The sequence below is a fragment of the Strix aluco genome, chromosome 29, assembly GCF_031877795.1.
Source record: "Strix aluco isolate bStrAlu1 chromosome 29, bStrAlu1.hap1, whole genome shotgun sequence".
Classification (NCBI taxonomy): Eukaryota; Metazoa; Chordata; class Aves; order Strigiformes; family Strigidae; genus Strix; species Strix aluco.
The window spans coordinates 3,272,319-3,285,549 of record NC_133959.1 but is presented as its reverse complement, the minus strand read 5'-3'; the positions used below and the strand labels follow the sequence as shown (position 1 = coordinate 3,285,549).

At 66.1% G+C, this 13,231-nt stretch overlaps 1 protein-coding gene across 1 annotated transcript; it reads right to left on the bottom strand.

Annotated features, from left to right (window-relative positions):
- Nucleotides 1-536: 536 nt before the first annotated feature.
- Nucleotides 537-11,007, bottom strand: SEMA6B (semaphorin 6B). Its single transcript, XM_074808988.1, is given in 21 exon segments — nucleotides 537-784; nucleotides 786-1,411; nucleotides 1,414-1,653; nucleotides 1,755-1,775; nucleotides 1,778-1,812; nucleotides 2,019-2,096; nucleotides 2,357-2,497; nucleotides 3,310-3,403; nucleotides 3,406-3,503; nucleotides 4,352-4,501; nucleotides 4,965-5,096; nucleotides 5,222-5,439; nucleotides 5,546-5,634; nucleotides 5,741-5,860; nucleotides 5,948-6,038; nucleotides 6,202-6,303; nucleotides 6,690-6,752; nucleotides 6,856-6,916; nucleotides 7,233-7,362; nucleotides 7,875-8,023; nucleotides 10,794-11,007. Coding segments are annotated over 20 exon segments (2,724 nt in total). The 5' UTR covers nucleotides 7,990-8,023; nucleotides 10,794-11,007; the 3' UTR covers nucleotides 537-664.
- Between the last annotated feature and the right edge of the window lie 2,224 nt (nucleotides 11,008-13,231).

Sequence of the window (13,231 nt, the reverse complement as noted above, 5' to 3'; positions counted from 1 at the left end):
GCGGGATGGATGACCCCCCCCTCAAGCTGGCGGGGTTGACCCCAGGCTGGAGGGGGGTGAGTGTGCCCCGTCCCCAGATAACACACACATTTGGGGGCCCACCCCACCCCCCTGCACCCCGAAATGTTCACCGTGTCCCATCACCGCAACAAACGCGCCCCGGTGGCACCCCTTGGCCGGGTGTCCCCAGGGTGCTGGCAGCACCCACAAGCCCTCCCCCCCCCCACCCCGGGTGCCGCTGATGGGGCGGAGGGGCTGCGGGGCGGGGGGCACAGCCCTGCTCTGTGTCCGTGTGTCCATCCCGCTGCCCCCAGGGATCCCCCTCCCAGGGTGCCGCGGTCCCTGGGTCCAACCTGGGGAGGGAACGGGATGGACAGAACCCCCCCCCTCCACCCCCCACCCCCCCCTCCAACCCCCGGGATCCAGGGCAAAGCAGCCGGAGCGCAGGGCACTGCCCCACGCCACCCGGGGACACCCCCAAACCCTATCCGGGGGCACTCAGGGGGTGCCTGTCCCCCCCCCTCCCTGCCCTCACCCCATGCCCGCACGTCCGGCCCAGCCACCCCTCCTTGTTCCCGGGGAACCGGGGGACCCCATCGGTGCCCTGGGGGGGGACGGGACACACACACACGCACACACACACGCACACACACGCGGTGGGACCCTATTTTCCCGAGGGAGTCCGCTCCACGCCGTAGCGCAGGAGGTGGTGCAGGTCCGTCAGCGCCCGCGGGGGCCCGGCGCTGGGTGCTCGGGGTGCTGTGCCATGTCGCCCGTAAGCACCCCGCCGGCACCTCGCCGCTGTTGAACGTGTGGTTCCTCTTGAGGTGGGTGCCGGGGCGGCCCGTGCCATTGTTGGCGTTGAAGTTCAGCTGCTCGGGGTGCCAGGGTGGCCCCTCGGTAAAGTCTCCCCCCTCCCCGCTGGGTGCCGAAACCACCCGTCGGCGATCGGGGCTGGGGTGCGGCGTGCCGGCGAAGTCACCGTAGAGCTGCGGGGTGGGCGGCGGGTGCCGGCGGGGGGGTGGTTGCCGGGTGCGGGGACCCTCTTGGGGGTCCCGACCCAAATGCCCATCACCCGAGGAGTCGCTGAGTTCGCCCTCCAGCTCCTGATCCACCAGGATGGCGTGGCAGGAGAGGGGGATGCCGCGAGCCGGGCGGCCGGAGCCGGCGTGCAGCCGACCGGTGCCGGCGGCGGTCGTGCCGGACCCACCGGGGTCCCGCAAAGCGGCGTTGATGATGTTGTGACTCTGCTCCCAGGTGCAGTTTTGGAGGGCGCCGGGGCAGCGTTTCTGCTGCAACGGGGTCTGCTCCGGCGTGGGCAGAACCCCCGAATCCAGGTCGTGTTGGGTGACCTTCCCCAACTCCTTGGGCCAACCGTTGGGCATGAGCGGGGCCAGCAAGGCGCCGGGTTGCCGCCGCGGGCCCGCCGCTCGCCCAGCCGGCTGACGCTCACCACCGACTCGCTGTGGGCCAGGATGGTCTCCTTGTCCTTGCGGCGCGCCAGCTCCTTGCGGTCCCGGTGACCGATGAACCAGCAGACGCTGAAGCCGGAGATGACGGCGCCGATGACGAAGGCGGCTACGGAGGAGATCACCAACAGGTTCACCGATACCAGCCCGTCCGGCTCATCCACGAAGCTCTCCGTCACCAGTCCTGGGTGATGGGGGGGGTGTAGGGGGACACACGTGTCAGGGGACGGCTGCGGTGCCACCACCATGTCCCCTCCCCAGGCCCTGTCCCTGCCCCGCACTCACCCTCGCACTCGCCCAGGTGGACGTGCTGCCGCCGGCGATGTCCTGCTCGAAGGTCACTCTGGGGAGGTGCAAATTGAGAGGGGGGGTGTTGGGGGGGGGGGGTCAGCCGGTCCCTAATAGCCTGGCAGAGGGCTCCCAGCTTGCTTTGCTTCAGCAAGCAATGAGTTTGCTGGGTCTCAGCTCTGTGGGGAGCCCCTGAGACCCCGCTGACCCCGTCCATGTCCCCCAGTGTCCCCCCCCCGCCCCCAGGCCTGGCAGCGTTACCTGGGGCTGGGCTCCAGGAAGATGCAGGAGCCCTCGGGTGTCCAGCCGCAGTAGGGGTCCCGGCTCCCCAGGCAGTTCCTGGCAGGGAGCAGAGATGTCAGGATCAGTCCCGACACGGCGGGGACGACACCCCAGCCCCCACGAGGGTCCCTGGCCCCACACTGTGCCTCAGTTTCCCTCGGCTGTGCTCCCAGCCACGCTGAGCCCTTCCCAGCTGGATCCCAGCACAGGGCAAATTCCTGGGATGTGAGGGCAGCTCCCCCTGCTCCTCACACGCCCCCCCACCCCCCCAGCAAGCCCTGCCCACCCTGGGGAGCAGCTGAGACCGGCGCACTCACTTCATGCAGCCCGAGTGCTGCTGGCAGCGAGCCACGGGCACCCTGGCCACGCACGGGGGGAAGGCCAGCAGCAAGGACCCGGCCGCCTTGTCCAGCTCCAGCCCCAGGAGCCGCCGCTCGTCCTCCGTGTCCCGGCCACACCTGGGGACAGGGCAGAGCTCAGCGTGGCCCCAGTCCTGGTCCCTGCCTGCTCACCATGGAGCTGGCCCCAGCGCAGGCTGGTCTAGAGGAGGGCATCTCAGCCGTTCCCCCCACCCCATTCACCCACCCACCCCTCTGACCCACCCGCACAACCCCGGCATCCCTCTGACCCATCCCCTCCAACCATCCATCCATATCACCCATCCACTCATCCCCAACCACTTCATTCATCCTCCTGTCACCTTACAACAATCAATCAACCCCCCTCTGAACATCTCATCCACCACTGACCCACCCCACCCATCAATCCAACCACCCCCATCCATCCAGATCTCCAACAACTCACCACCTACCCATCCAAACACTCATCCATCCATCCATCCATCCATCCACCCACCCCATCCCTTTCTCCCTCCCTCCATCCCTCCATCCCTCCATCCATCCATCCCTTCCTTTCCATCCCTCCATCCCTCTATCCCTTCATCCCTCCATCCCTCCATCTATCCATCCCTTCCTTTTCATCCCTCTATCCCTCTATCCTCCATCCCTCCATCCCTCCCTCCCTCCATCCATCCATCCATCCATTCATCCATCCATCCATCCACACATCTGACCACCCCACCCACCCACCACTCCTCTCCTCTCCTCTCCTCTCCTCTCCTCTCCTCTCCTCTCCTCTCCTCTCCTCTCCTCTCCTCTCCTCTCCTCTCCTCTCCTCTCCTCTCCTCTCCTCTCTCTCTCCTCTCCTCTCCTCTCCTCTCCTCTCCTCTCCTCTCCTCTCCTCTCCTCCCACCCAGCACCCCAGCACCCACCTCCCAGGGTGGTAGGTCTCAAACTCCTCCAGGAAGACGCTCTGGCTGCCGGGGGGTGCGGGTGCGGGGCTGGTGCTGGCGTTGGGCTGGATGAGAACTTGAGGACGGTGCCCGTGCTGGAGCCCAGGAAGACCACGGTGTGGTTGCCCCATGGCCCCGCTGCGTTGTCCACCACGATCTTGCGGAGCTGGTACCTGCACGGTGTGAACGGAGCAGGGTGCTGGGGTGTGTGGGAGCCCACGTGTGCCCGGGGAGGGGGAAACTGAGGCGGGGTGGGAGGTTGGGACCTCCCCACCAGGGGATGGACAGGCTGTGGCTGGCCCAGAGCAGGGAATGCCCAAGGAGTGCGAGGGGCGTGCAGATCCCAAATGGAAACTTAGTCCAGATCCCGGCCTGGACCCAGCCAGACCCATCCCAGACCCCCGCCATGACTCATCCAGACCCCACTCAGGATCCTGCCCACACCCTGCCCGGACCCAGCCTGGATTCCACCCAGATCCCAGCTGGGACCCAGCTCAGATCCCACTAAGGAACCAGCCCGGATCCCCTGATGCCTTGGTAGAATCCAGCCTGTCCCCAGCCTGTGTCCCCATCCCCTGCTCCACATCCCCATCCCAGCCCCACATCCCCATCCCCAGCCCCATGTCCCTGTCCCCAGCCCCACATCCTGTCCCCAGCCCTGTGTCCCCATCCCCATCCCCACATCCCCATCCCAACCCCACATCCCATCCCCAGCCCCGTGTCCCCAGCCCCAGCCCCGCACGCGTCCAGCGTCCTGGCTGCCCTGCCAGCGGGAGGCTACGGCCTGAGAGCCCCACTTGATTAATTCCCCATCAAGTAGCAATTAAGGCAGATTTAATTAGGACAAGACAATCTCGACTGCAAAGTTTATGAGATTTATCAGGTCTCCTGGCGCTCTCCTGGCGCTGGCACGCACGTGCAAGGGCATCACGAGAGGCTCCAGCCACCACCCAGCAGCGCCCAGCAGCGCCCAGCAGCCCCCCAGCCCCTCCCCGGGCCGGATCCTGCCCCGGGCGCTCACCGGCTCATGGTGCGGAGGATCCAGGGCGCGTTGCCCAGGGATGGTACCGCCTCGTCCATCAGCGGGTGCGTCTTGACGAAGTTGAGGATCTCGTCGGGGAAGGTGCTGGAGGAGTTGTAGCGCATCCCCGGGGACGCGCAGCACCCAGGCCTGCGCCCGTGGCACAGCTCAGCGTCCCCATGGCCACGCTGGCCCTGTCCCCAGCCCTGTCCCCAGCCCAGCTGGTACTGGCCATGGCTGTCACTGTTCCTGTCCCCATCCCCATCATCCCATCCCCTCTACGCTTCCTGCTGGCACCATCCCATCCCCACCCCCACTGACCCTGCTAATATGAGCCCTTGCCAACCCTGTCCCTGTCCCCATCCCTGTCCCCATCATCATCCCCATTACCATCCCCACCACCCTCCCTGCAGGTACCAGCCCTGATCACTCCTGTCCTCGTCCCTGTCCCCATCCCTGACTCTACGGCCACTCCCATCGCTCTCCCTGCAGATACCAGCCCTGGCTGTCCCTGTCCCTGTCCCCAGCCCTGTCCCCACCTCCATTCCCATGTCCCTTCTTGCTGGTCCCAGCCTGGCTGTCCCCAGCCCTGTTCCTGTGGCGTGTCACTCACCGGGGCTTTGGCACCATGTCCTCGGGCACCGGTGTCCAGATGGACTCGGGGGATTTCTGCTCCCGGAAACGTCCCTCGAAGACGGCGGCCACTTGGGTCATGTCAAAGGCGCAGACGGCCGAGCCGGGGATGCTGGGGGGACACGGGCACGGGGTGAGCACCTCAACCTGTCCCCAATGTCCCCCACGGACACTGGGGCACGTGGAGGGGTCCCAGCCCAGCCTTGGGGGGCTGAGCAGGGCACAAGGGGATCGGACCTGTTGGCAGGCGTGGAGAAGACAGCCAGCACCACGGGGCGCCCGTCCAGCTCCAAGATGTCCGTCACGGCTTGGATGACGTTGAAGTAGAAATGCGAGTCGCCCGGCACGGAGCAGTTGAGCCGGGCCTTGAGGAAGGAGGTCCACTGCTTCTCCAGCACCCGCTGCGAGCCCCCCATGTCGTTCTTGCACACCCGGGCCACCCGGGACACCACCACCTGTGGGGTGGGCACCCATCAGCACCTGGTACCCGACCCCAATGACCATCCCCTTGTCCCTGTCCCCACCCCGGGTGTCTCGGGCCACTGCAGGGATGTCTCCCACCTTCTCCAGGTAGTTGAACTCCATGGCAATCTCCCGAAAGAAGAAGTAGACGTGGCTCCTCCATTCCACGGCGTGCACAAAGTAGGGCTCTGCGGGGACAGTGGCAGGGTCAGGGATGTCCCAGGATGGCACGAAAGGGGCCGTGTGCCACGTCTTGGCATGGCACATGGTGGCCATCATGCCGGGGGAAGGCACCTTTGAACCATTTGGAGTCGTGTTTGACGGTGCGGAGGGTCGGGCTGTCCCCCAGGCTGCGGTAGATGACGGCGTCGATGGCCAGGAAATCCGTCACTGTGGCGGTGAAGAGCATCCCCCCTGCGCGGGAGAGGGGCGTCAGCCGGGCGCGGGGCGGGAGACGGCGGGCAGAGCATCCGGCTCAGCGCCGGCAGTGCCAGCACTGACCTGTGAAGAGGGCCACGTTGGCGTGCTTGGGGTCGTAGGGACACCGGGCCATGCCACTGATGTTGTCCCCGATGGGCTCCAGCGTGTCCATCTATAGCGGGCGAGACGGGGCCGTGAGCGGGGCCGTGCGGGCAGCGGGGCCCGGGCTGCCTCAGCGGCGCAGGCGGGAGCATCCCCTGCCCGCGGAGCCCGTCACCCGGCCATGGCGGGGGGGCACCCGTGGGGTGGGTGACACGGGGGGGTGGGTGACTCACGCTGTAGTTGGCGCAGACGGGGTTGAAGGCGTTGGTGCCACAGACGAAGAGCAGGCTCTCGTTCCGCACCAGCAGCACCTTGACGAAGTTACGGCACTCTGCCTGCGCCGGAGAGAGGGGACCGTCACCCCCCAGCACCCTGGCCCACCTACCCCACCCCTGGGTGCTCCCATCGCTGCGACAGTCTGGCTTGCGGGGTGTTTTCACCCCAAAATGGCATTTATGGGACCTGGAAATTGGATTTCTGGCAGATGCCAGGCTGTGCCCGCTCTGATCCACAGGCCCGAAATAATTAATTACAAACCCAATTATCTAAGCGGCCAATAAATCACGGAGACACAACGGCTGGCAGGGAGCAGGGAGGAGGAGGGTGACACCGGCTGGGGGGGGGACATGGGGTGGCTTTGTCCATGTGACACAGGGCGCAGGAGGGTGCTCAGCCCCATCCAGGGGGGTCTCACGGGGTATGGCCCCCCCCAACCCCGTACCTCGTGTTTCCCCTTCATCCGGCAGATGCTGATGTCGTGCTGGTTCGAGCGCCACGTCAGCTTCTGGGGGGGGACACACACAAAACCCAGCGTGGGGCTGGGGAGAAGCTGACAGCCCCCCCCAGTGCCCCCCCCAACCCCCGGTACCCGGGGGCTCAGCACTTACCCGGTGGTAGCGCATCTCGCCGGCACCGGTGGGCTCCAGGCTCACGCGGTAGACGTTGTCCCTGGGGAGAGGGACACGGGTGTCAACACCCTGTGGGGCACCCTGGGGATGTGCCCCCCAGCGAGGCATGTTGGGGAGGTGCTGGATTCCTCACCACCCCCCCCCCCGGGAAGGTTTGGGGTGCTGGGGTGGGCAATGAGCATCACCGGGGCAGGGACAGCCCTGCCAGAGCCCCTGCAGCCCCCCGGGGTGCCCCAGGGCAGATTTTGGGGTGCCCCAGGGCAGGTAGTGGGGTCCCTCCCCAGCAAAAAGTGTTGGGGGGGGTGTTGGGTGCCCACCCCCATCGCGGGGAGGCTTTGGGGTGCCGCGGTTCAGACCTGTCCCCGATGAAGAGGGTCCGGTTGACCTTGAGGATGCGCTGGATGTTGAGGCGCTGGGTCCCCCCCCCCTCGGGGCCGGCCGGCCGGCTCGTCCCGTGGCCCACGAAGACGGCGTAGTGCTTCACGTCTGGGGGGGCACACGGGGGGTCACACGCTGCTGGGGCCCCCCCCTGCAGCCCGGTTCCCCCAGACAGCCAAGGTGACCACTTTCACCTGGCCCTTCCCAAGGGCGCCCCCTCCTGCCTTCACCCCAAAGCACCCCAAAACCCCTTCCCACGGGTATCCCCTCCTGCCTTCACCCCAAACCCCTTCCCATGGGTCCCCCCTCCTGCATTCACCACAAAGCACCCCCAAAACCCCTTCTCAAGGGTGCCCCCCTCCTGCCTTCACCCCAAAACACCCCAAAACCCCTTTCCATGGGTTCCACCTCCTGCCTTCACCCCAAAACCCCTTCCCATGGGTGCCCCCTCCTGCCTTCACCCCAAAGCACCCCAGAACCCCTTCCCATGGATGTCCACCTCCAGCCTTCACCCCAAAGCACCCCAGAACCCCCTCCCCTCTCTGTGCCGAGCTGTGTCCCCCCTTGTGTGTCGATGCAGCACCCTGACCCCCACCCCACACCCCTGGGTGGGCACTCACAGTCCTCGGGGGCCACGGCGATGGGGCCGGGCTCCTCGGGGAAGGTGCCACGGGCCGTCCTCTCGGCCACGAGCAGGAGCAGCAGGACGAGGGGGACGCGGGGTGGTGGTCCCATGGTGGCCCCCGGCGCAGGTGGGCACCCACGGCACCTGCGAGCACGGGGAGAGGTGGGAGGGGGGCAGCACCCACCTCCCAGGGTTCCCACCCCATTGCGAGCCACTGACACCCCCACCCTGTAGCACCCACAACACAAACCCATCACCGGTGCCGGGGTCTGGGGGGGTCTCGGGGGGCGGGTGGGGGTTTAAGGCGCCGGCGCTGGGATGGTGCCAGCGGCGAGGGGCCGGCACGGGATGCGGCTGGGATCGGCGATAGCGAAGCGAGTCCTTCCCCGCCTGAAGAATTTCAAATATGCTGGGAAAAGCGTCCCCCGCGCCCCCGCCGAGCCGCTCCCAGCGCCTGCGCGGCTTCGCACTGGGGCTACTGGGCCCAAACTGGGGTTTTACTGGTGGCTCACCCCCACCAACCCATGGGGCAACTAAACCAGTGCGTGGTGGCATGGCAGGGCTGGGGACACGAGGACAACGGGGGAGGCCAGCGAGACTCTCCCCATCCGAAATGCCGTCGGGATGGCTCAGAAAATCCCTGGAGTGCCACGTGCCACGGCACCCCCCGGCCGGACAGCCCCAATGCCACCGTCCCCACACCGCGCCGGGCCACCGTCCCCCTCCTGCTAGCCGGGCTGAGTAATTAGCAGCCAGGCGGGGATTTAATTGATTATCAATTCCATGAGAGCAGGGAGCAGGAGCGATCGAACCGTCGCCCTCCTGCCACCGTGTCCCCCGCGGGGCGCGAGGATGGGTGACATTGCGTGGGGCTGGGGGTCACGGCGCCTGGACGCCGGGCAGTGCCAGCAGGGAGACTCGTCCCCGGCCCCTCTGCAGTGTCACCGGTCCCGGGTGAGACCCAGCACGGTCCCCTCTGCGGTGTCACAGCCTCTGGGGACATCTGACCCTGACCCTGCTGTGTCACAGCCCCTGGGTAGGACGTGGCCCCAGTGGGACCTGACCTTGGTGTCACAGCCCCTGAGGACAACTGACCCTGTCCCCACAGTGTCACAGCCCCCAGGGACACCGAACCCAGTCCCCACAGTGTCATGGACCCCAGGGACATCCAACAATGTCCCCGTGGCATCGCAGTCCCCAGCGACACCCACCCCCGTCCCCACAGTGTCACAGCCCCTGAGGACATTGTCGGATGTCACGTTAACGTCATGTCGATGGCAACAGTGTCACGGGGCCGTGCCTCAGTTTCCCCACCTGCTCTAGGAGCAAACGGCACCACCTCTTATTCATTTTTTTAATATATTTCTATTAAAAATAACCACCGGGTGCCTGCAAGAGCAAACTGTGCCTCAAAGCCCAGCGCGGCTGAGCCGGCAGCGCCGGCGGCACAACCGTGGCACAACCCCAGCAAATGCCAAAAGCAACCCAGAGGTTTGGTGTTGCTGATGATTTCACAGCGAGGAGTGGGATAGGGGGGAGATTTTTCCCAAAAAAAAAAAGTGGGAAACGAGCTGTTTCTGGCACAGGGAGCTGCCTGTTTATCACTCACAGCACCCACAGCCGCGGGTGACAAACCGGCCAGGATTGGCCCCATCCCGTGGGCATCAGCCTGAAAATTCCTATTTTTTAATCTATTTTTTGCACCTGAGCTGTTTTATAAAAGCCATTAACAGTTTAATTGCTGTAATTTAAAGCTTCAGAGGCTTTCACCGCCTGAGCTGAACTAGGGGGCTCCCTCTAAGGTCCCCCCAGTTCTCCCTTTAGAGGTTGCTGGGGGCTCCTCGTCCAGCCTCGTTACTCAAACAAGCTGTTCCACTTGGGTAATGACGTCCCCCTCCCCCACGCTGCCTGACACCAGCATCATCCCAAAATCACCAAATTTAAGGGTTCCTGTGGGATCCTCAGGCACTGGAGGGAGGGGGGACCCCAAAAATCAGCCCAAGGGAAGGGCTCAGCATGTATCAGCCACCTGAGAATCCACCCACGCCGGGTGGGGGATTTGGGGTGCAGGGAGGTCGTGTCGCTGCCTCAGGCGCCTGTAACCCCAAGCGGGGGGTCTGGTGTCACCGTCCCCCCAGCCTGGGTGGTGACAGCGAGCGGGCGCGGGGTAACCGGAGCCTCCGGCGCCATAAATGCCTGCGATTGTGCGGGCAAAGAAAAGGCAGCGAAGGCAGCGGGGAGGAGGGGGCTGGGGAGGAGGGGCCGTCGGGGAGGGGGGCACGGCGGGGAGGGGGGGTGACAAACAGGGACCCATTCACGACGGTGGCGGAGGAGAGGGGACGGTCACCATGCACGTCCCCAACAGGGCTGTGGGGAAACTGAGGCAGCGGGTGGGGACAGGGCGACGGTGCCGGGGGGTGAGCTGGGTGGTCTCGGGGGGACGGGGCGGGTCTCAAGGCCGGATGTCTCTGACACCGAGAGGCTGAATAGCCTCAGGCTTGTCCCTTGTCCTTGTCCCTACTGCAGCCCCTCGCTCTGTGCCTCAGTTTCCCCGTTTGAGAGCGCGCTCAGCCCTCACCCTCTGGACACAAAGCTGGGGGGGGGGGGGGGGGGGGCAGCTGCTCGCTCAGTCCTTCCCTCACCTCAGCATCTCCCCGATGCCCAACACAGGGGCAGGAAGGGGGGACAGCCCCCCAGTTTTTCCCCCCCCCTTCCCCATGTTGATAAAAGGGGACTGCAGTGAGGCCCAAGCGCAGTGGGGTCCCTGTGACCCCAAAGAAGGGGCTGCCAGCCCCCCTCCCGCCTGCTGGGGGTGGGGGTACGCTGCCTCCATTCCCCCTCCCGGGGATGGGAGCCCTTCCCCGTGGCATCTGGGCACCTGCCCGCCCCCCCCCCGGCACCCCGCTCTGCCCACCTGAGCTCCGCCGGCCGCCTCCGCCGCTGGCCCTACGGCACGGCCACCGCTGTCCCCACCGCTTAGAGGGGGGGGCCCGGACGCCTGGGTCCCATAGCTGGGGGTGGGTCGTGTGTGTGTCCCCCCCCCAGGATGCTCCAACAGCACTGGGGGCTCCGGCGTCCCAAAAGCAGCTCAGCTGTCACATAACCCCCCCCCAGGGACCCCCAGGGGAGGGGGGCCCGTGCCCCCCACCCGCGCCAGGTGGGAAGGTAGGGCTGATGTCACCGTAACCGGAGCCATCCCCCCCCCCCCCCCCCCCCCCCGCCACCCCCGGCAGCTGTCACCGCAGCCGGGGACCTGGGGGGGGGGGGGGGCAACCCATGGGACACCCCGAGCAGCACCGCGGCCCCTCCAAAGGATCGCGGGAAACGAGAATGGCCGGTACGAGCCCACCCGGTGAGATCCCCCCCCCCGAACCACAGTGGGGACAGAGGCACCGCGGGGTCCCCCCCCCATCCTCATCGGCCATCGCAGCACCCGGAGCTGATCCCGGCTCGGCTCATTCCCACGGGATCCCCGATTCCATCCGCGCTGGCTCAGCCTCAACCATAAACCCGTTAGAAAGGCACCGGGAAACAGGGGGGGGACACCTGAAAAAGGGGGGGGGGACGCTGGGAAATGGGGGGATACCAGCCCTGAAATCCCTTAATATACAACTTTTTGGGGGGAATAACAGCAGCGGAGGCCCAGCACAACCGGCCACCGGTGCCTAATTAACCAGGGTTCGTTAGGAGGCATCTGACGCGCGTTATTCAACACCCCCCGCCCCGTATGGGGGGGCCCCACGTTATTATCTCAATATTTAAATCCCTTCCCTTTTCACAGGGCTAATGCTGGATTTTATTTGCTGTTTGGGGTAATTTCCTTTAGAAAGTTCCCAGTGCCAATAAGCAATCTGCAATTAGATATGCTAATGAGGCACTTAGAAGCAACGTTATGGAAAATGCCACCCCCCACCACCACCCACCGGCCCCCCGAAATGTGGCATCCGGTCCCCAGAGCATCCCAGTGGGGTCACATGGGGGGGCACCCCCCCTCATTGCCATCGAGGGGGTTTGGGGGTCACCAGCAGTAGCCACACCCACTGAAATTGCCATGGGGACCCCCCCCCCCCAAAAAAAACCCCAGCTGCTGCTGCTGCCGGGGCTGGGGGGCTCAGCCCCCCCCCTCCGGGTTTCCGTTCTGGGGCCGGTTCAGATGGCAGAGCCAGGAAGCAGCTGTCCCCACGGCGGGGACGGAGCAAATGTCACCCCGGCCACCTGGCACCGCGGGCTGGCCCTGGCCCTGGCCCCCGCCATGTGTGTCCCCCCCCACCCCGCCAAGCAGCACCGCCCGGGGGGGGGGGGCGGTGTGGGGGGGCTGCAGGCAGTTAGCATCCCCAGAACTTGGGGGGGTGCCAAGAGGATGGGGCACCCCTGATGCTGGGGTCCCCATGCGGGTGACAGGGATGGGGGGGGGGGGGGGCACCGGCGTGACGACTGGGGGGACGACACAGCACCCACCATTTACCTTGGCGCTTCCGCGGCCCCGCCGGCGGCTCAAATGTCCCCCCGGCCTCCCGCTCCGGTTACCGGCTCCGCTTACAGCTGCCGTTTATAGCCCCCGTCCCCTGTCCCCTCCCCATCACCCACGACCCACCCTCTCCCGGGTTGGGGGGGACGACGACTCAGGCGTACGGGCCCCCCAGGACATCCCCAGGCACTGAGGGGGGATCTGACCCCCCGCCACGGGCTGTGGGGATGGTGGGGACCCCGCGGTCGCTTTGGGTGGGTTTGTCCCCACACCCGTCACCCATGTGGGTGCCCGGGGGTGACAAGAGGCGCTGGGTGCTGCCAACGCCTTCGATACCTGCTGGGTGACACCCATGGGTGCTGGGTGCCCTCAGCACCTCCCTTCCATCACGCCAGGGCGGTGCTGGTGGCCGGCCAGAGCCGCAAGGTAATTTGCATATTAAATACATACTCATCTGCATATTAAGGAGGGTGCCCTATCGAGGAGGCATCACGCTTCACACCAAAATAAACCCCGCGGAGGGGACAGCGGGGGTGGCAGGCGGGGGCACCCGGGGGTGCTGTTCACAGCCCCTGTCCCCAGGCACGTGGCTGCCCTGTCCCCCCCCCCAATTCACAGCCCTTGTCCCTGGTCCCCCCAGGGCACATGGATCCTCCTGTCCTGCTCCCCCCAAGGGTCTGTCCCTACAGACACATCCCCCCAGGTCCCTACTGTCCCTCCAAGACTGTCCTCCTCCTTGTCCCCACGGACACTCATTCCCTTGTCCCCAAAAGCACTCACCGTCCCTCCAGACACACCCCTTGTCCCTCCTGTCCCCCCACTGTCCCTCCTGTCCCCCCAAGACAGCCACCCCCTTGTCTCCAGAGTCACCCCCCCCACCTTGT